A 24,161-nucleotide genomic window follows, 5' to 3' on the forward strand; every position below is an offset into this window, starting at 1 on the left:
CTATTTTCAAATTAGGAAAAAAATAATAATTACTTTTAAATTCAAGAGACCAAAAATAAATTTGATCCAAATTTGAAGGACTAAAAGATTATTTATATTTTTGTTAAATAATAAAATAGAAGAAATATACATATTTTAATGTATTTTCTTCCTTCACCTCTCCTAAAATAAAATATGCAAGAAGTAACGGTACATGGTGCGAAAAAAAGTTATCCTTTGAGTCATATCTTTTCTTTTCTTTTTCTTTTCCTTTATCTCCATACATACTTTCATCAGAAATGGATCTTTTAGTGAAGAAAATGTTTAACAATTGGGATCCGTGGTCCTTTGATTTTTCAAGGGTTTTTAAGGCTTGCACTAATGGACTGATGACAGAGCACATCTCTGTGCATGCCACTTTCTTTTTGACTTGCTAAATTGAAAAGTAGTCATAATATATGGAAAGCATAAGTCGCAGGAGGCAATATTTCCGAGATGTGAAATTGGGTCCTACGCTATATAGATCTTCATGTTCTTATTCTTCTGAAATATCATTACTTCTAAAAGATTTGAACCATTTTAATGTTATACCTTTGAAAAAGTTAGGAAGTAATCACTACTACTGAAATAGTCATAAAGTTAAAGTTCCTGTCAGCCTAGCTAGATATATATCCTATTAGTATATTTAATTCAGGTAAATGTACTACTGTAAGATCCTTTTATGAACATGAAATTGGGCCACATGTAACTTCACTCAATCATTTGAATAAATTAACTGTGGACAAATTGAAATTTTGACATACAGAATTAGAAGGAAAGTGCAATCAACTGCATAAAAACCCTAACATACAAAAAAAAGGGGTGTTTTACTCCAGGTCCAGGGTATTTGTATCTGATTTATTTAAGCATGGCGCATAACCAACAAAATGCAATCAACTGCATAAAAACAGAAGCATTATCTATAGCTCATAATATTCTTGTTTCCTTTCCAAAGATTTGATTCGAGATGCAAAACGTTAAACGTATATTTTAAAATCATTAAATTATACCTCATGCAACTTGCTTGCTTAATATTCACAATAAATTCACACATGATCCTATTTTAGATGTTTCGTTATCATTTATATTTATTCCTGCAGCTATTTTAATTGGTTGGTTTCGGCAGCCCTGTCCCAGTTATTAAATATATAATCTTCCTAAACACCGCAAAGGGTTACCTCTGCATGGTAGTATGGTGTGATCTAATCAACCGCTTTAGTAATTTATACAACCATATCAGCTTTAGTATGGTCTTTTTCTTTTTCTGTTTCAGTTATACGCCCGCTTTTTTAGTATAGTTTTCTTTTATATATATAATACAAGATTTGTACAACCATATCAGTTAGAGTTAATTAATTTATTGTAAAGCAGAATACTAGGATATGGATCGATATATTTGCTATGGATGAAAGGAACAACTTATGTTGATTACTAGCAAGTTGTTTATTGGTTAGACAGGAATCGCACCGTGGTTTCAATTAATGTGTAACCACTCAACGAAGATTAATAGTAGTATTGAGCTATTTTTTTTTTTTTTTTGAGCTACTTACTACTTAGTTATATACTCCCGTATTTTTTAACTTATTTCTTTTTGTTTTTTTTTCAATGATAGTCATTAACTTGTTAATTTTTTTCTATAAAAACTGGAAAAGATTTAAATTTACCATCTCTTCTTACTCTCCTCCTCTCTTAACCATCAACCAAACCTATACCTCTAACTAACTTTATTTTTTTGTGATAGATGAGATAAAAAACAAAAAAAAACAATGTAAGTAATTACATCGTAAAAGATTTTTACAAATCGAATGACTATGCATTGATTATAAAAACAATGTATTATAAATGGGAATTTCAGTACAAGATGTGCTTGAAATTCAAAATTGAAAAGTTTGAACCATGACAACATATTATTATTTGTATAAGACTTTTAATTATAATAAAATTCAACTGATTTATTATACATTATAATTATAATTATATGATAATATAAAATTATTTTATATTATTTTTTAAGATAATTATTTTATATTGTTAGTACATAATTTTTTTTATATTATCATTTAATTATAATTTATGATGTATGATATATTTTTCAATAATTTTTATCATAATTATCTTAAAAATTATATCAATGATTATTTTTTATTGCATGACAATGTAAAAAATTATACTATTAATATATAAAAATTAAACTCTAAAAAATTTATATATATATATATATATTTTTTTTTATTTTATATATTTTTACTTAATTGGTTCAATCTGTAGATAGAGTGTGATATTTTTTTTTTGTGTGTGTGAACTTTCTTGCAAATTTCATGTTAGCTGCTCGCTATGTATGTCTGAATAGACAGATTTATTAATTTATATAAATCGCATAACATTGTGAATTTGTCGTTGCTTTGATGCTTAGTTGCAACTTGATTGGTCATGATAGGGATCTTTGAAAAATTTCAACAAAACCAAACTTCAATTAAAAGGGAAGAAGAGTCAATGGAAAGTTGAATATCTCGAATTTTAAAATAAAGATAAAAAAAAAGTATAGAATGAGAAGAAGGAACACATGCAGGACAGGACAAGAGCATTGAAGTTGAAATGTGAAGGAAGGAAGCCAAGTCCTCTATAGAATCTTGAATCTTATTTGAAGTCCCTGTAGTGTAATTTGTGTGATGTGGTTTTTTTATCAAGCAACCAGGTAAATATGTCCCCTCCAGCTTTAATTAAAATTAAAAAGGATTCTCTCCAACACTTTTTGTTTGACTCTATATACAAGGAGAAAGACAAAAAAAAAAGAGAGAGAAAATAGTAACATAGATGTATGTTTTGGGTGAAATAAAAATAAGTAAGGAAAATAAATAAAATTCTCTTTTACTTATTTAAATAAGTAAAAGAGTAAATCAATAAAAATAATTATATTGTATAAAATGACTTATTCATCCTCTATTCATTCCCTCATCACAGCCGCATAGAGGGGTGTTTACGGGTATGAGTCATGATTTCGAATTTACTCAAATCGATTCAAATAGTTTAGATTGAATCATTTATATATTTAGGTTAAAATCGAACTGAATCAATCAAAACCGTTCATGTATGTGTTGGGTCACGATTTTAGATTTATAGATTTATAGATCTGTTGACCTGATCCATGAACTCGTAATTAAAATATAAATTTTATATACTAAAAAAATGAATTTAGAATGAAAATGAAGAAAAAATAGGGTGAAGTACAAAAAAATGAGTTAGATAAGTATTTGATGGATGATGTTGAAGATGACCAACCTTAATTTGACATTTTGATTTGATGGAAATTGAAATCATCCAAATATTATATTTTTTTCTTGTATGGCTAGAGATATATTGATCATTTATGTATCTATTGTATCATTTGAGTCTGTATTTAGTACATGAGATAGAATTCTAGATTCATTTTATAGTTAGACTTATGCCCAAAATTGACTTAGATTTGCTAAGCAAAATGTTAATGACTTGCAAGTATAAATAAATGAAGCGGAAAAGGTTGAATCAAGTGTGTAATCTCTTATTTTATTTTTTATATTTGTATAAAATACCAATTAATTTTTGTGCTAACGAGATTTTGTTTAAATTTGTAGAGTTGTTTGGTTTAAATTTAAATACGACTAATGTTGAAACTTCTTAAGGTATTGCTTTCAGGTACATTGTTATTTGTATCACCTTTTTTCATATTTATTTTTTCTATCATGTTTATAATATTAATGGATCATATTTTGTTCATTTGTTTCAGGAAATCTAGTGGTAGTAGATATGGTTGTAGCGAAGCTTATTGCAATGAATTAGTTTGCAGAAAATAGTTGTGATTTAAACTATTATAGTAAATCTCGTTGAATAATATTTTTTAATTTATATTAGTTTATTTTAGAATATTATATTGATGAAATTAAATGAATCAATTTTGCTACTTTTAGACATTTGATAATATTGTGTTACTTGTATTGGATATTTGAATGAATCATAATATAAAATAATAGTTCTAAGAAAAAAAATCAAATTTAAATAGGTAATCCGTTGGTCTGAATCGAACCACATATAATATGGTAAAATAAAAGTATAGACCCAAAAATAGTTTAATTTTTGTTAGAAAAAATTCTAATACTTTGTTAGTATTATTTTAAAAATACTTTTTTTAGTAATCTTCGTAATTAAGACTTTTTACTCTTGAGTTTGATTATGACATTATGTTAGTTTTTAGTTGATAACTATGAAATTTGAGTTAATTTGATAGTCAATTTTGGCTAATAACGATTACAGTTTCTTCACTTTGTTGTTTTTAATGAAATAACGAAGAATTAATATCATTGTAATTTTTTATCAGCAGAAGTCAAAAGAAGAAAATTTCAAGTACTTTTGAAGAAAATCAATGCAAAACTTAAAGAAAAGTTGGAAGAATTAAATAGTTCGCTTAGCGCACAAGTTCATGCTCAGCGCACACCCTCTCTTAGCGGATAAGCTTGGGCTTAACGTGAAGAAGGCTCACGAAGAAGTCCAAAGGCAGGCTTAGTGCAATATTCAATGCTAAGCGTGTGACCACCTCGCTAAGCCTAGAAGAGGGGCGCTTAGCGCGAAGTCAGCGTGAAAAATAAGTTACTTAGGACCTATAAAAAGAGTAGGAAGCAAAAGGGAAAGACACATCGAGCCTCAGAACTCTTTATTGAAAATATTCAATGAGCATCTCTAATAAGAGAAACCCTCTTTCTCTAGCCATTCCTCCCTTATTTTCTTTTAGCCATCCAATAACTTTTCCATCCATATTAACCCACAAAGTGTAAAGTCTCTCATGGTCATGAGATGCTAAACTCCCTCTGTTGGGAGCCTAGCCGTCAACACCCTTGTAATGTAACTTCTCTTATTATCTATTAAATGCAATTTCTATTTCTATTATCTCTTTTTGCTCTTTATCTTTATTGTATGGTCTAATCATCCATACATTAATTTTAGGAGTTATACATTGGGAAATGATAATTTCTAAAGAATGGGAAAAGAACATCTAAACAATTCATTGTTAGGGATAAAGTGACTTTGTTTTGTCTTCGCATACATCTCCATGCTTAATGTGATTTACTATTTTATCTTTGCAAAGAGATTTGGGAGAGAGAATAAGTAAATTAGACTCTTCATCGCGAGGGATCAAGGTTGAGTGTCGTAGTATATGTAGGTGAAAATTAGGAAAGCATTAAATAAAGAAAAAACATTAGTATTACATCAAAAGTAATTAGATATGTTAGGCCCCAACATATTTAAATTCTGAAGGTATTTTTTACATTTAATCTTGTTTATTTTATTGCTCTCACCCTTTTTAATTTTCAAATTCTTTTATTTCTTCTATCCATTGCAAACTCGGTATACATCAACTCAAGTACAAATAAATTCTCTGTGAATTCGATACTTAGACTTTCATTTTAATTTTATTACTTGTGATAAATTGATGTACTTTTCAACGAGTTAATATTAATCAATAAAAAAAAGTTTGTTTTAAATCAGTAAGCTCTCATTTGAATATATTTATTTTCTCTATTTTTAATTTATGTAAAATTTAAAATAATATAAATCAAGATTTAACTAAGGTCTAATATTCGAAATTTTTGCATGAAAAAAGATTCGACTGAGAGTGTTAGTTTCAGTATGCTGTGAAAACTATGAAACTAGGTACCAATACACCACACTTATATTCTCTTTATATATAAATTGCAATAGTTATACGGAATGAGGGCATTTTTAAAAGTTATTATTCTACGAGGGCGATTTTAAGAATTTTTTTTATCAACGAGAGCGTCCTAGAGATTTTTCTTAACCTCCTATATTTTTTAACGTATCTTTTTACTTTTATTTCTGAATTAAGAATGTTTAGCATTTTCCTAAAAGAAATTATAAATAGTTAAAAATAACTTTGTATTAAAATGTAATTTGTTTTCATGAATTTAAAATATAATTTATATGTTAAAAATTATTTATTTATGAATTTTAATCATAATATAATTTATTTATTCAAAATTATTTATTTATTTTAAATTTTAATTATATAAAATAAAAAATTATCTCATGTATTGTAGAGGCTAAAATACTAATTGTACTTAAATTAATGTAAAACTAACAAAGAAAATTCTTCTCTTCCTTTTTAATATTTTACTTAATTTATTTTCAATTTTTACCCAATAATACATTTTTTATATCTAAATCTAAATAAAGCATTCAAGAAGAAAGAGGCCCAAAATTGTTGGGCCGAACACAATTATAATTTTTAGTAGGGAGTTGCTACGTGCACCCAGCATTATTGCTGGGGCACCCAGCAAACAGTGAAGTGGCAAAATTGCCCTTCAATAATTCTTCTTCCGGAAGAAGTATTTCCGTAAACTTTTCGGAACAAGCTTTTCCGGAAAAAGACTTCTTCCGGAAAAAGAATTTGGGAATTCCGGAAGTACTCACAAACTTCGTCCGGAAGATCGTCATCCGGAAGTTTCCGGAAGAAGGTTCTTCCGGAACTGAACTTTTTTTAAAAAAAAAATTAAATAATATTTAATGCGTATGTAATGACGATTTTGCCCTTATGTAATTTTCTTTAAATTAACGCGTAAACGCTTCTTTCTACTGCGCTTTCGCTTTCTTCGCTTCTTTTTACTGCCTTTCGCTTTCTTCTACTTTGTTTCTTCCGGTTGCTTTGTTTCTTCCGGTTGCGCTTTCGCTATTTTGGTGTTCTTCCGGTTGCGCTTTCGCTATTTTGGTGGTGGTCCCGTGAAGTATTTAGAGATTCGGTGGTCCCGTGTTCGGTATTTGAAGTTTTGTTAGTGGCTGTTCTTCCTATTTTGTCGGAGGTACGCTTTTATGGGTATTTTTTTTCTTTTCCGGAAGAAAAGTAGTAAAAAAAATGTGTATGCGGAAGAAATTTTAGGCACTGACGCCTTTTCCGGATGAAGTGTTGCCGGAAAACACATCCGGAAGACCGTCTTCCGGAAGTTTCTGAGGCCTATTCCGGAAGAAGTGGTTCCGGAAGTGTCTTCCGGAAGCACTTCTTCCGGAATGGGCCTCAGTGACTTCCGGAAGACCTTCTTCCGGAAGTTACTGAGGCCTATTCCGGAAGAAGTGCTTCCGAAAGACACATCCGGAACCACTTCTTCCGGAATAGGCCTCAGTAACTTCCGGAAGAAGGTCTTCCGGAAGTCACTGAGGCCCATTCCGGAAGAAGTGCTTCCGGAAGACACTTCCGGAACCACTTCTTCCGGAATAGGCCTCAGAAACTTCCGGAAGACGGTCTTCCGGAAGTGTTAAATTATTAGATTTTTTTTTATTTATGTTTTATAATTTATATATATATATATATTTGTTTAATAATGGATTATTTGTTTAATTAGGTATAATGGTATATATTGTGGACATTAAAATTTATAACAATAAAATTCATTTAATAATTTTTTTGTTTTATAATGATATATATATATATATATATATATATATATATATATATATATATATATATATATATATATATATTTCTGTTTTATAATTTTTTGTATTTCTGTTTTATATATGTTGTGGATAATTTAATTAGGTATAATGGTATAATATTAAATGATTTAGGTAACTTAAATGTATAATGGTACAAAAATGTTTTATTAGTTGTTTATTATAGTGATAAGTTTAGTTTAAGTAAATAATGTAGTTATAAATTTAGAATATAGTCGTGTATGATGCATATGTCCTATTAATATGTTTGTTATTTAAGGTGTAGTAAATTTTTGGATGTGGTTATATGATAATTTGAATGTACTTGTGTATGATGCATATGTCCTTAAGATGGACGAAGATCAATGGAGGTATGACTTTGCGATGTCACAAGAAGTTCATATGGATTATGATTATGATAATCAAGAAGAATGTGGAGTGAATGAACCACATGTCGATTGTTCAAATGCTTTTAATACATCTCAGGTAATCATAGATAATTTGAGTCATTGGTTGAATTGATGGTTTGTATGAAAATTAATGTGTTAGGGTTGCGTTGTAGGTATTCGCTACTCGAGATGATGTTTTGCAATGGGCTCGAACAGTTGCCCATGAAAATGGATTTGTTGCAGTGATTATGAGATCTGACACAGAGACCGGTAGCAGAGGAAGAAGTTCATTTGTGTTAATTGGGTGTGAAAGGAGTGGTACGTACAAGTGTAGAAATAAAGAATTCGTTAGAAAAGACACCGGGAGTAGGAAATGTGGTTGTCCCTTCAGGCTTCGTGGGAAACCAGTGCGTGGAGGGGAAGGTTGGATGGTGAAGTTGATCTGTGGGATTCATAATCATGAATTGGCGAAGTCCTTAGTTGGACATCCATACGCCGGGCGATTGACTAAGGAAGAAAAGAAAATTATTGCTGATATGACAAAGTCGATGGTGAAACCGAAAAACATCTTGCTAACGTTGAAGGAACACAATGCCGACAGTTACACCACGATAAAGCAAATTTACAATGCAAGAAGTGCATATCGTTCTTCAATAAGAGGAGCTGATACCGAAATGCAGCATCTGATGAAGCTTCTCGAACGTGATCAATACATTCATTGGCATAGATTGAAGGATGAAGTTGTGGTGCGTGATCTGTTTTGGTGTCACCCAGATGCAGTAAAGTTATGCAATGCATGTCATCTGGTGTTTTTTATAGACAGTACCTACAAAACAAACAGGTACAGACTCCCACTACTTGACTTTGTTGGAGTGACACCAACGGCGATGACATTCTCTGCTGGGTTTGCATATCTGGAGGCTGAGCGTGTTAATAATATTGTATGGGCTTTGGAACGATTTCGAGGCCTATTTTTAAGACACGATCGCCTCCCTCTTGTTATTGTCACTGACAGAGACCTAGCACTGATGAATGCAGTGAAAACTGTGTTTCCCGAGTCTACTAATTTGTTGTGCAGGTTTCATATCGATAAGAATGTGAAGGCGAAGTGCAAATCTTTAATCGGGGAAAAAAATGTGTGGGACTATGTAATGGATAACTGGGGTACTTTGGTTGATTGTCCGTCCGAATACGAGTTCCATGAGTCACATCAGAAGTTTCAAGTTGCTTGTTCGCCTTGGCCGATGTTCGTTGACTATGTTAACGACACATGGATTATCCCCCACAAGGAAAAATTTATTACAGCATGGACGAATAAGGTCATGCACCTAGGCAACACAACAACAAACAGGTATTAACAACTGATTTTATTTGTTAGTAACGATTAATATTAAATGGTATTTAATTGTTGTATATTTTCATGTTTGTTGTGTATTTTAAATGTAGGGTTGAATCAGCTCATTGGGCTCTCAAAAGAGTACTACAAAATAGCGTTGGAGACCTATGTAGTGTTTGGGATGCCATGAACAACATGATCACGCTGCAACACGTCGAAATTAAAGCATCCTTTGAAACCAGTACGCATGTGGTTGGCCATGTATATAAAAAAACCTTATACAAGAGGCTTCTTGGGATGGTTTCGAGGGATGCTTTAAATCAGATTGCTTCTGAGATTGATCGTCTACGTTATCTCGGCAACAATCTCTATTCTTGTGGTTGTGTGATGAGAAGCACGCACGGGCTTCCTTGTGCATGTGAGCTTTCTAGGTATACTGCTAGCAGCATCCCATTAGAGTCAGTCCATCTTTTTTGGAGGAGACTTTGCTTTTCAGACCAAGGGTTATGTGAGACGGAAGTCACCATCAAGGAAGAAATAGAGGTTATATCTAAAAGGTTTGATGAACTTGATGTGGCTGGCAAAGTAAATCTGAAGAGTAAACTTCGAGAAATCGCATACCCTGATCATAACTCTATGTGCCCTCCTCCATCAAAGGTGAACACTAAAGGTGCACCGAAGAAACCGATGAAAAGAAGTCAAACATCCACAAAGCGTGATCCGTCTTACTGGGAGTATGTTGATGCTTTTCATTCTGTTCAAAGCAGCAACTCTCCAGTGAAACGAAGTGCATCATGTTCTCAACCGCGTCAGCCAACAAGGATCATCCCGATGTTGGATCAATTTGCGTCATTCTTTCAAGGTTTCATTCGTGACGTTGTGGATGTGAAAGCGGACGGTAACTGTGGATATCGGTCCATTGGCGCTTTATTAGGTATGGGGGAAGATTCGTGGCCGTTAGTGCGTAATGAATTGCTTAAAGAACTTGGCAGGTGGTCGCATGAGTATATGAACCTCTTCGGTGGCACAGAGAGATTTGAACAATTAAAGTTGTCCCTACTTGTTGATGGATTTTCAAAGGTATGTTTTTAGGTTAATTTTTTTTAATAACAATGTTTAAATTACTTACATGTGTATGTTTGGTTCATTCAGGTTAGTGTGGACAAGTGGATGGATATAACAGACATGGGATATGTGATTGCTTCACGGTATAACGTAATCCTTGTATCGTTGTCCCAACAACAAAGCATGACATTTTTCCCTCTTAGAAGTCAACCACCACCTGACTCTTCTGGCCACCGCATCATATGTGTCGGTCACGTGTTTGGAAATCATTTTGTTCAGGTACATTGAATATAGTTAGTGTAACAATTATGCAATGACTTCGCTTGTTCGTTTGGCACGGTCAGCGCATGATATAATGTTTGTTCATGTACAACAGGTTTATTTGAAAGACCATTGTCCGTTGCCGCCCCCAGCGCTGTTGTGGTCAACCAATTGTTATTCTCAGGCAAAGCAATGGGCAATTCCATATATTAGTAGAATGCAGGAATACACAAGCTTGATGTCATTCAAAACACACTATGTAGACCTAAATGAAGACTAAACATTCATTGTTTATTTATTTGTATTCATTATGCGATATAATTCGTTGTAACCCGTCACTAACCAATTAATATTATCAACTACTCGTTTGGTTAAGCAAGGAAATTGTTGGTCCAACAAAAATCATTTACAGCATACATCATTGTCATAATTGACAACACATAATGACATGCATGCGTGTTACAGTTTGAGCGTGACAACACATTGGTTGACTTCAGTACACATTTTGAAACTAGCAGTCGCTCAACAACACATTGGTTGACTTGACTACACATTAGCGACAACACATTGGCTGACTTGACTACACATTTACGCGTGTCTATTTTTTTGTAAACAAAGTTAAACAAAGGCTCGGTCACAACCATCTATATATATGGCAGACTAGGCTACTAAATCACACATTATCTTGCTTTCAAATAATCTCCCAACTGATACACAAACTATGGCATTTCTAGGAGAAACTAGCAGTCAGACGATTGTCAACTCAAGGTTGGCTTTCATTTATCCAAATGGATCGATTATTCACAATGATACTGGGGTTTACTTCCAAACTTCAACTCCGATGCCCATTCGAGTACCAAATAGGTGTGATTTTGCAAGCCTAAAAACCAGAATACACAATACCCTTCAGCTATCCGACAAACAATTTTTGGATGAAATTCACTACCGGAAGCCATTCACCGATACAGGTAACCAAATTCGCTTTGAGTGTATCAAATTGATAAATGATGACGATGTCAACACAATGTTAATGTGTAATGATCAATTTTCTTGTGTTGGTCCGATTGAGTTATTATGCACCGTTGGAAGAACACCAGATGGAATAATAAACTTACTTGAACGCACTATGCCTCGTATTCATGACGCGATCCTGTATTACAACGGCAAATGGAACATGCCACCGCAGAACAAATTTGTTGGTTGCGCGTTCACAGGAAAAAATCCTAAGAAATTTCAAATTCCTTCAACATGTACCATCGACGAACTGAAGAATTTAATCAAGCAAGTTGCACCTAAAGGGATCCCCCCTCTTGGAATTCACGAATCACAAACGGTAAGACGATTGTTTTTCCGCCAACCAGCTCGGTTTGAGTATTCAGATACGGTTATAAAATATGAAATAAATGAGCTGATCACCAACGAAGAACTGCTGAAGGTGTTAGTACAATCTAACTACTGGAAAAAATATGGACCAATAGAAATTTTAGCTGTCTTTACTAAATATGTTGAAGACGAGGTCAGTGGGACGTCGCTAAACAACTGAATGTCATGTTTAATTTTTTGTTTTTTTGTTGATGTAACCTTTATATGTTTACGGCGTGTTTAATTCCCATAATAAAGTTGAATGCGTTGTTTCAGTGGTCCAAAAATTTAATTGTTAAAAGGGTTCATTTCGTAGTTTTTTGGATTTTGAGACTTTGTTTTGACGTGTTAGTTGACGGAACTGGGGAACGGGACTATTTTTTTTGGATTCTTTGACGTCCAAACATGAGAAATGGCCGCCCTCCATTGTCTCAGGGCACAGGCACACCCACGCAAAAAAATCCCAAACATGGGTACTTGAACATGGAAAAAGGGTTCATTTCCTATTTTTTTGGATTTTGAGGTTTTGTTTTGACGTGTTAGTTGACGGAACTGGGGAACGGGACTATTTTTTTTGGATTCTTTGACGTCCAAACATGAGAAATGGCCGCCCTCCATTGTCTCAGGGCACAGGCACACCCACGCAAAAAAATCCCAAACATGGGTACTTGAACATGGAAAAAGGGTTCATTTCCTATTTTTTTGGATTTTGAGGCTTTGTTTTGACGTGTTAGTTGACGGAACTGGGGAACGGGACTATTTTTTTTGGATTCTTTGACGTCCAAACATGAGAAATGGCCGCCCTCCATTGTCTCAGGGCACAGGCACACCCACGCAAAAAAAATCCCAAACATGGGTACTTGAACATGGAAAAAGGGTTCATTTCCTATTTTTTTGGATTTTGAGGCTTTGTTTTGACGTGTTAGTTGACGGAACTGGGGAACGGGACTATTTTTTTTGGATTCTTTGACGTCCAAACATGAGAAATGGCCGCCCTCCATTGTCTCAGGGCACAGGCACACCCACGCAAAAAAATCCCAAACATGGGTACTTGAACATGGAAAAAGGGTTCATTTCCTATTTTTTTAGATTTTGAGGCTTTGTTTTGACGTGTTAGTTGACGGAACTGGGGAACGGGACTATTTTTTTTGGATTCTTTGACGTCCAAACATGAGAAATGGCCGCCCTCCATTGTCTCAGGGCACAGACACACCCACGCAAAAAAATCCCAAACATGGGTACTTGAACATGGAAAAAAGATTCATTTATGTAATTCTTACAAACAAAACTCATGATTCTAAAAACTTATGTTTTTTATGTAATTCTTACAAACATGGAAAAAGGGTTCATTTATGTAATTCTTACAAACATGGGTACTTGAACATGGAAAAAGGGTTCACTTATGAATTATTAATCATTTTAAAAACTTTTATTTTTTATGTAATTCTTACAAACAAAACTCATGATTCTAGGTTCCCTTTTTTTAAAAATAAATTTAAAACAACCGTAAACTTCGCTTAAGGGCCACAAACAATCGGAATAACAAACTATATTATAAAATAATAAACTGTGCAAAACACGTCAACTATATTAAACAAAAACTGTAATAATTACAAATATTCATGTCAACTACAACACAACAAAATAAATACAATGATCAATGGTCCGTGCGGCGTCTCTGACGAGCCCTGACCGTCCCATCAGCACTGGGTCCCCCTCTCGCGATCGTCAGGCAGTCCTGCATAATGTCATATAACTCTGTGCCTGCAGTGACTATCCTAAGGTTGAGCACACGCTCCAACCTCTGTGCAATCGCCTCATATCCCTCGTAATCATCCTGTCAAAGTCAGTAAAAACATTTATTATGAAATTCAAAATAAACAGCAACTCATAAAACATTAAACGCGCAAATAATCTTACCACATATGGAGGGGGGTCAAATGCCACTGGAACCTGGGGGCTGGGCGGCTGTATGTAGTCCTCAGGGTCTGCAGCTGGTGCATCCCTCTGCTGGTCAGCTGCCTGGGTCGGTGTCATGAAAGGGTGAGATATGCGGAAAAACCACTCAATGTAATCTGCAGATACCTGCCCAGGCACTAAACAAGGCTGACCCGCAGGTAGTAAGTGATCCGCAAACTCCATCCACCTGTCATCTATCTGATCCTGTGACAATCGTGCACTAACAGGCGGTGGAGGGATGCTCTGGATGTAACCGAACTGGCGTACCACCCTCTCCGGTCGAATTGCGACGATCATAGGACCCCATCTGAGCTGACCCTGGAACGATGAAATCTCCTGAAACGCCCTAACACCCCGATGCTCCGTGTACGGCAACCAGGACACATCTGTGACGGTCAAACCATCACAACGTGCCCTGTAGGGTGCTCCTGTGATGCCCTTCATGTGCGCCTTCGACGTCAACCACCGGGAAGCACGTGGGGACGTCTCCTGGTATGTGTCGTCAGTCACGCACTGATGCACACTAGGGAAGTGCTCATAGATCCAGCACTACACAATAATTGAGGTTAACATAACATAAAAACATGTTTAAATCATAATCGAACCTAACATATTAATAAACACAAAATTTACCTGAAATAGCGTCAAGTACCCCGCAAGCTGTCGGGTGGTGGTCCTACAAGCCTCATCTAACTGGTCGTACATATGAACCAGCGCGGCAACCCCCCAAGCGTAACCACCACTATGAGCGAGGTCCCGGAAAGCGTCAAGGTGGACCACATGCACGTATGTTGCACTCTTATTAGCAAAAAGAGTGCAACCGACAAGGTGCAGCAAATAAGCGCGAGCTGCGACAATCCACCGCCGGGCCTGACATCTGGTCTCATAAATGTCACGAACCCATCCTAATCGTACATATGCTCCACGTGTGAGCGCTGTCTCGGCTCTGGCCTCCTCCGCAGACACTTCCAGCAACTCCGTGAGCAAGAATCTGGCCTCCTCCGTAGAAAGAGCGTGGAAACTGTGCAAGGCGCCAGTGATGGGCAAATGTAGAATGGACGACACATCATCCAATGTGATCGTCAGCTCTCCTACTGGAAGGTGGAAGGTGCTAGTCTCACTGTGCCACCTTTCCACAAATGCGGATATAAGTCCAGGATCGCCAGTAATAACTGAACAATCTATCAGTGGACTTAATCCTGTGGCAGCCACCAGGCCTTCAATCTCAGGCACTGGCCTCCCAATCAGTGTCAGCTTCCTCCCATGTGACACTAACTTCAAATCAGGACGTTCCTGATTTGAAGTACAAATTATACAATTATTAAAAAAAAATTAATCATAAACAAATAAATAAACAATGACAAATAATTAACAAATTAAAATACCTGTCCACTCCACACGGCATGTGCAACATGCTCGGCAAATGATGTGAGCACTGACGGGTCACGTGGACCACCAGGGAATCCCTCTGCAGCATCATCACCATCTGACCCCTCACCACTATCAGCACCCTGTGCGTCCGCACGCATCTCAGGTGCCTCCGTAGGCTGCTCAGGAACATCATCAGTCATGTCAGCGACGTCCTCAGCCATATCACGTCCCTCCGTAGTCATCTGATGAACGCGTAGCCTACGGGCTGAGGCAGTAGGCCTACGCCTCTCGGGAACATCGCCAGCATCCTCGTCAGCAGCTCTATCTCTGCCTACAACTCTACCTATGGCACGACCTAAACCTCGTGTTCTGGCCATGATCTGTAAATCATGTCGAACACGTATTTTTTTCGGTCAAAATATACACAATTTTCTTTATAAAAAATCAACTTTATTTATAAACAAATAAGACTAACTTAAATCAAATTATTTTCACACATACACGACCTAATTTTAAAAAAAAAATTAAACAACTTCATTTATATAAAAAAAAACAACTAATGTAAAATAAAATTATTAATAAACATGCACAACTTAATTTTTTTTAAAAAAAATTAAACAACTTCATTTATAAAAAAAAAAACACAACTAATATAAAAATAATTCATTACTAAACATCCACAACTTAATTTTTTAAAAAAAATAAACAACTTCATTTATAAAAAAAAAACACAACTAATGTAAAAAAAATTAATTAGTAAACATCCAACTCTTAATTTAAAAAAAAAAATAAGAAACTTCATTTCTAAAAAAAAACACAACTAAATTACTTAGTAAACATCAACAAGTTAATTTTTTTAAAAAAAAAATAAACAACTTCATTTATAAAAACAAAACACAACTAATATAAAAATAATTCATTACTAAACATCCACAACTTAATTTTTAAAAAAAATTAAACAACTAATGTAAAAAAAAAATTATTTAGTAAACATCCACAATTTTTTTAGTAAATAAAATACTTCATTTATAATAAAATAAACTAATTAATTATAAAAAATTAGTATTTTTATAAAACTTCCAAAACACACAACTTTAATTATAAAAATAGACAACTTCATTTTTAAAGAAAAAACACTAATTTAAAAAAAAACAATAAACAAAAACAAACACAACTACTTTTATAAAAAAAAATTAATTTACAAATTAATATTTAGTAAAAATACACAATTTAAATTATAAAAAAAATATGACATCAAAAACCCAAACTTCATTTTTCATAAAATCTAAAAAACAAAATAACCAAAATAAATAAAATAATTCATTTAAAAAAAAAACAAAACAATTTCTGTTTAAAAAAAATTTTAAAAAAAAAACACAAAAAAAAAACAAAAAAACCACTTCCGGAAGAAGTGGTTCTTCCGGAAACACTCCGGAAGAAGGGTTCTTCCGGAAAGGTCTTCCGGAACTTTGAAACTTCTTCCGGAAGTGCGCGTCTTCCGGAATTCTTCCGGATGAACCACTTCTTCCGGAAAGTTCCCGGAAGACGTTTTCCGGAAGTCTTCCGGAAGAAGTGTTCTTCCGGAAGACGTTTGGTTACTTCCGGAAGAACACTTCTTCCAGAAACTTTCCGGAAAACGTTCTTCCGGAACTTCCGGAAGAACCCCTAACGGGTCTTCCGGAAGACTCCGTCGTCAGCCATTTCCCCATTTTTTTCAGCGTCTCCTGCTCTCGTCTTCTACCCTACGGTTCCGCTAACCTAAGGTTCTTCTAACCTACCCTAAATGCTACAACTACAGTGCATAATAAAAGCAAAGGGAAGATTAGGGACACCTACCTCGAACGGAAATGGCGTCCAACCGAAAGAAGCAGCACCTGGGCTCGCGATGAAGGAGAAGGCTCGCGGAAGAGGTATGCAAAGGAAGAAAAGCAGAAGCAAGAAGAAGGCTTAGTGATTCCGGGAGAGGAGAAGAAAACTATTTAAATATTTTAAACTTTTTTAATGAAGGGTAAAATGGTAGTTTCAATAAATTGCTGGGTGCACCAGCAATATTGCTGGGTGCACCTAGCATATCCCTTTTTAGTACAATAGCAATGAAGCTTTTACTTCCTACTAACAACGAGACTGGGCCAATAACCCCTTACAATCTGCCCAAAGTCCAGACTCCTCCACAGAAACCCTGCCCGAATTTGTTTTTGGAAGGCCAGTTAAAAAACATATAACTATTATTTTTACGGTCTCCATCCATGCCATATTATAGGGTGAGGCACGTCCAGCCCTAGCAGCTGGGTAGCTGCGATATTTTTATTTTATAAGTGATCATTAGAAAACGAACATAAAGCTTCATAAATTATTGTTTAAGTCTCAATTTGTTTTCGTAGTTGTAATAATTACTTTTCTTTTTCTTTTTCAAAGCGTGAAAATTATTTGGTTTTCCATGAAAAGTGATTGAATTTATGATATTTCAGTCATATACACATGCACTTTAAGCACCTAAGTATTTGGTTGTTGTGTTTCCTTTGTTGGCATTGTCAGTTACTATTCTTCAACCAACCTGGTTATATATATCCGTCTTGTATCTGATTATTATCAATGAAATAAGTTTTACCCCATTCTTTAATCTTTATATGGTATAAGCTTAGCCTGCGCTTAACAGTTTTAGGACCAGAAGTCCCACCATTGATAATCACAGCTGGTTGGTTGACCTAAGATATCATCGGATTCTAACACACCCCAATCTTCTGATGATGTCAAAGAACCATCAACATGTTCAACAAAGTTCAGCTGGGCAGGTTCATCTTCCATTTCAAAGTATTGTTCTGCTTTTATGCTGCGGTCACATTCCCAGAGAACACCAACAATGTGTTGTGATCTTTCTATTGACGTGTTTGACTGCTTTACCTCTTGTTCACTTTTCATAGTTGTCGTTTCACTCTCCGTGCTGTTTGCTGCTTTGTATCCTGTAGTACAACTTTGAGCTTGTTCTAGTGGCTTTTGTATTCTATCATCCAGTTCTTGCAACTGTTTGAAAATTGAAACCATAATCATTAGCCTCTAATAGGGAAGTAATAATGGATTTGAATAGTAAACGCCTCTAATATAATGAAATGTTTTATATAATTGGATAAATACGCTAGTCCAACCTAGAAACTTAGGAACAATTAATTATGTGTTAATTGCAAGTATCTTATTCACCTGTGTTGGCAATGATTGATGCTCCTTGTTCAGAGCATCAAATTGTTATAGCTGGCTCGAAGTATGGTGTAGTCTCGTTGAAGCCGCTTTGACTTCCATCGAGCCCTCTTGTTTTGGAACCATATGGCAACCTGTCTTGGTTGCAACCCAAGCTCTCTTGCCAACTGCAATTTCTTTGTGGGTTCAAGTCTTGCGTCTGCTTCAAATATGGATTCTAATGATTTGATTTGTTCATCATTCAACCTTCTTTTATTTTTGCTTGGCATGGGAGTTCCTATCATGAGTGAAATTTCCAATTGCATTTGTTGCTTTATACTCCAAAACTCAATGGGCCTGGTTTAACAAGTTAGTGCTCTTCCCACCTCTGCCTTCTGAACCTTACATTAGTTGATTACCTTTAATTCTTTGATAAATAATCAAATTTATTCTTAAAATAAGATACAATGATAAATTAGTCGATGAAAAATATAAATTTAATTTTTGAACGTACAAAAAGTTCAATAAATTAGTTCCATTATTAAATTTTTTAAACTATTCTATCATTAAATTATAATTTTCAATGATCAATTTAATAAGTTATATTTTTTATGAATAATTTGACATTAAGTTACGAAGTTTAGAGGTCAATTTATGATTAAATTGTCTATAAGATTAATTTTTTATACTTTTTACATATTCGGAGATTAAATTTAAATTTTTTATCTTTCAAAAACTAATTTATCAACGTCTCACACTTTCATAACAAATTTAATTATTTATCTTTGATTCTTCTGTGGTTCTTTCTGGTATGAAATGAAACAATTATTCACTTTAGTATCTTATTAAAAAAAAGGTGATATTATTGTTCCTTCATTAATAAAAAAATTTGATTTTTAGAAAATATTTTAATCATCCAGTAATAGAGATTTTTAGTTTTTCAAATCAAAGATTTGAAGACCTATTGGTTCTAATAAAAGAGTGGATCTTTCATACCATTCAATTCATAGAGTGTATGGTTGAACCATATTTTTTCTCTTGACTTGGATCAAGTGACTTGCCTTGCCTTATGACTAAAATTAAAATTATAAATGTATATAATTTTTTTAAAGCTGTAGTGTGATCTTTAATTAACTTATATATAATCTTGATTTTTTTATTTAAACTTTTAATCTTGACTATTAAATTGTCCAAATTTATAATTTGTATATATTTAAAATGAAAAAGTTCTTACTAGATATATTTATATATAATTGTATGACCTAAATCTATAGTTTTCACATTTTTAAAACACACATGAAAAAAACAGATACTTTTTTATAAAAAAATCAAAATAATATTTTTTTTAAAATCTATTAGCTTTATTATTATTATTATTATTATTATTATAAATTATCGGAATTTTAATTAATTATAGTTTTATTTTTATTAAAGTAAAAATATTTTTCTATTAATATGTTATTTTAAAATATTAATTATTTTGTCAATTATACTCTTATAAGTACCATTAACACGAATTGACTATTTCTCTTATGTCATTACATGTTTAAGGATTTGTGAGTACTGATGAAAAATGTAACTAATTAATATTTAATATTGTTCTAGATGAATTGCTAGAGGGCATTTCTTCTGGTACTTCTCTACGGTTTGCGTCAAAGGAAAGTCTTTTATACGTATAGGAGGGGGCATTGAGAATTATATGTATTTGTTGAGGGTTGTTATGGGATATTTATAAAGAACCAAATGCCATATTAGATAATTATTCGAGACAAACCACAAACTTAAATATAACTACATAAGTGCTTTTGATATTATTCTCTAATTAAAATTGAAGTTTTTCTTCTAATGAAATTTTTTATTATGAAAGTTATATAATTCAAACTTAGATTCTCATTTAAAAACAACACTAAAAATCTTAAAACCTATCTTTATGGATTTATATGATATTTAACCTTTTTATCTTTACATTACTTCATCCTTTATTCCAATCCTATCTATAAAGGTAATTTTAAATATGATTAATGTTATGAGGACGAAATAATCAGGCATTCAATGGTTTAACGACTACTCGATCTTATCATACTTCCATAATAAATACATATCACTGCCAACTCTCTTTTTTACTTTGCGGTTTTGTCCAAATTAGCAGTGCAGTTATGAATCACATTCTGGCATTCTCTATTAAAATTTCGTCTTACCCTAGCGTGACAATAATTACAACTTATTTATCAGGTAATGGATTAATGTTGCATTCAGGAATTAAAAAATGTTTACACAAATCTGGTTAGGTGATTGAACAATTTTTTATTTGAAGCCTCCTCATTAATTTAGCATTACATGCGTCTCGTTTTTGTTCCTATGGAGCCTTACATTATACGAACCAAGTATTCAAACTCAAACGGCTTTTCTCTAACTTTGTTGAGTCAATTTGTCATCATCGTGTTTATCTTCTTCATCTTTTTTGTCAATTTTTTAATTAGTTAGTAATTCCCAGCAACACTATCTCATTTATGGATAAGAAAAATAAAGTGCATAATTATAATTATTGATGAGAAAATAACAAAAAAGATTGATACATTTTTTATTAACAGTTATAACTTTATAATCTTAAATTTTATCTTTAAAATAAACTTCTAATTTTGGTGTAGCCAAATTCTAGTGAATAACTCGGAAATTAATCAAAGTCGGCAACTTGAGCTCAAAGCTTTCAGCTTAATTATTAGCCTCTGGCTAAGCCGGATCATCATCACCTACAACACAACCTGCCCATCTTTCATTCTTCACATTTAATGTCGTATTTTACTCAGAGTCTAATATTTCGCACTAATTTTGAACTTGGAAGAAAGGCGAAAAATTCCCATGAGTGGCTCCAATTTTGGAAGAGCATGACACCAAAAAAAAATAGTCAAACTAGCTACTGTAAAGACAAGTTTATATATAGAGAGAGGGGGGGTGTGGCGGTTCCAAAGCGAGATGATATTGTTGGACTTGGACTCAAATTAGCTATTTTCTTAGTCAATTATCAACCAACTGCTTAGTTTCTCCCTATATAAACTTCACATTCCACACAAGATAAAAAACAAAGAAACCATAAGTGTGATTGCATAGGGGTGGGAGCAGGCATTTTCCGCTTATGAATAAGTTTGAGGAACAATAGTTTTCTTTTTTTTCATCTTTAACATTGCCTAATATTTTGCACCATTGTTACCAGTCACCATGCATCTAGATATAAATATTATCACATATGGTCCTCCACCATTGTTGACCATCTGATTTGGTCCTTTGCCTTAAGCGACCATCTCATTATCAGTTTACAACAACTCATAAGTAAAGAATAGTACTTTTTCTGTACCATAATAATTGTCCTATAAAAAAAATTATTTCAAATTATTTTTTATTTCAATTTTTTAGTATAACTAATTATTTTTTCTACTTATATTCTTTATAGTATCAATGATATGGTTTAAAAAATTAAAAATGAATTAATGGTAATAAGGTTAATTTTATAAAAATTTATTTTTCTTTCATTTATTTATTATTATTATTATTCATGTGTAACACAAATTAGGACAACAGTTACAACAAGACAGAAGAAGTAATAGGATAGCTAAACTTCGATCAAAAAAAAAAATCGTAATATAAGAGCTCCCGATATCAAAACCTTTTTTTTTTCGGGCCCTGCTACTCCAAAGCTCCCGATACCATTAATTTTATATCTGAAATATATAAATTTTCTTAAAATATTATAATGTTCCTAATTTATTGTAATGTATTATAATAATTCTATTTTTTTAGTAATATCTTAATAATTATCTTGATTACTAAATAGAAAAGTATTTTTTATATATTTAAAATATTAAATTATGTTTTAAAAGAATTGGTCAGACTGCATAGAATAAAATAGTAGACCTAGTTAAAATTTATGAATGGATTATTTCCAAGTGACCAAGTCCACCCTTCCCCACCTTACCTGGATGGATTGACTCCTTTTCCCATTTAGTACGCTCTTCTTCATTGGTGCGTTCCCAGATGGTTCCTATCCATTCCTTCAATATACTATAAAACCCTCATCATATCCATTCCTTCATGCATCGAGATAGCACTCGCAGCTTCGGCTTCTTGGGTTTTTTCTCCCTTGAACCATTTTGATCTTTGCTTCAAATTAATTAATATGTTGGGCTTAAATTTCAAACAAGTTCCGCAGACATACGATGAAGGTCAGCACGAGGGAAGGCAAGCGGTGAGCAAAGAAGACATACAGATACGAAAAGGTTGCTTGAAAATCAAGGTGGGTCAAGGCGAAGAGCAGCAGAAAGTAACGGTGCCCGTGAATTACCTGAAGCACCCTCTCTTTGTTCAGCTTCTGAAGGAGGCAGAGGAAGAGTATGGTTTTTCACAGAAAGGAACCATAACTATCCCTTGCCAAGTGGCGGAATTTAAGAACGTTCAACACTTGATTCATACAGAGAGGTCCCTCCACCACCACCATCACCTCGTTGCCACCTGCTTCAAGGCTTGATCTCAACAACTTTATAAAGTTAATTTCATGGCTATATGTGTTTCTCTCTTCATAGATATGGTGATCCAATTGCTGTACAATTCACGTATATATTAATATGAGCTTTGATAGAAAGTCACTTGCTTGCAATTGTATTTTCTTTCCCCAAAAATCCTGTGTTAATTAACTAGCAGATGTTATAGATATATAGGAGAAAAAATTATTTTAATTTACAAAATATAATTAAATAAGATTGCTCGCGTAGCTTGCAGAAAATGATACAAGATACATAATCAAAAGTGAAATTGAAGGAGAGGATAAACGTGATGAAAATAAGAAGATAAGAAAGAAGTCAAAAAAACCATCTCTCGGTTATATCTTTTTTTTAAAAAAAAGATATGCTTTAAGAATAATTTTCAAAATTTAATTATTTTGAACGATTTGATTAGTAGATGTGAAGTTGTTTTAGAATATAGTTTTAATAATATAAAAAAATAAATGTAATGAGAACGTCATTGTTTATTGTAGGAGAAATGATTGAATATACAGGATCAACTTGCGGCAAAAAGACAAGTGGTTATTTCCATCTTCATAGATAAGTAAATGGGATCATGCACCTCTCATTGGCTCCTAAATTTTTCTAAATCCCAAATTACCCTTTTTCATATTATACCATTTTAAAATAATCCTTCCATACTGTAAAATATAGTTTCTGAAATATAATTTCTGAAATAGGTGTTTCATATCAAGTAAAAAACAATTTTATCTTTTAAAACAATTATTTTATAACAGTAAAAAATAACTTTTAAGAATAAATATTTCATGATAATAAAAAATAATTTTATCTTTTGAAATAGGTGTTGGATAACAGTAAAAAAATTATTACAAAATGTACTTTTGAAAAGATTATTCCATAAATAAAAATAATTCCTTTTTAAAAATGTTTGAAGCTGACAACATGAAATAATAAAATACCAAATTGAAACTTTTAAAAATAAAGAAATCAAATTTAATTTATCTTAAAAATAAGATACATAATTAAACCTATTAAAAATAAAGGAACTAAATTGAAAATAATAAACAAATTAAGGAGCAATAAGATTAATTTACTTAATATTTATAACTTTTTTATATCTATGTATATAATAATCACATTTTTTTATACTATAACTCAATAATAAGATAAAAATATTTTAATTTTAGTAAAAAAATACTAAATAGAAATGTGAACATAATAGGCCTACGTTTTTGTTGTATT

The 24,161-nt window shown here is 33.0% G+C and overlaps 1 protein-coding gene and 1 pseudogene across 1 annotated transcript; one reads left to right on the plus strand and one right to left on the minus strand.

Annotated features, from left to right (window-relative positions):
• Nucleotides 1-17,892: 17,892 nt before the first annotated feature.
• On the minus strand, nt 17,893-18,695 carry LOC114398926 (annotated as a pseudogene).
• A 3,744-nt stretch (nt 18,696-22,439) lies between these two features.
• LOC114399139 (auxin-responsive protein SAUR32-like) lies at nt 22,440-23,075 on the plus strand. The gene has a single exon (XM_028361264.1). The coding sequence runs from the start codon at nt 22,577-22,579 to the stop codon at nt 22,922-22,924; it is 348 nt and encodes a 115-aa protein (XP_028217065.1). The 5' UTR covers nt 22,440-22,576; the 3' UTR covers nt 22,925-23,075.
• Nucleotides 23,076-24,161: the final 1,086 nt, after the last annotated feature.

Source organism: Glycine soja, chromosome 19 (genome assembly GCF_004193775.1).
Source record: "Glycine soja cultivar W05 chromosome 19, ASM419377v2, whole genome shotgun sequence".
Lineage (NCBI taxonomy): Eukaryota > Viridiplantae > Streptophyta > Magnoliopsida > Fabales > Fabaceae > Glycine > Glycine soja.

Excerpts from the sequence above, each read along its gene's own strand:
- LOC114399139 (XM_028361264.1), top strand. The coding sequence starts at position 22,577 with ATGTTGGGCTTAAATTTCAAACAAGTTCCGCAGACATACGATGAAGGT.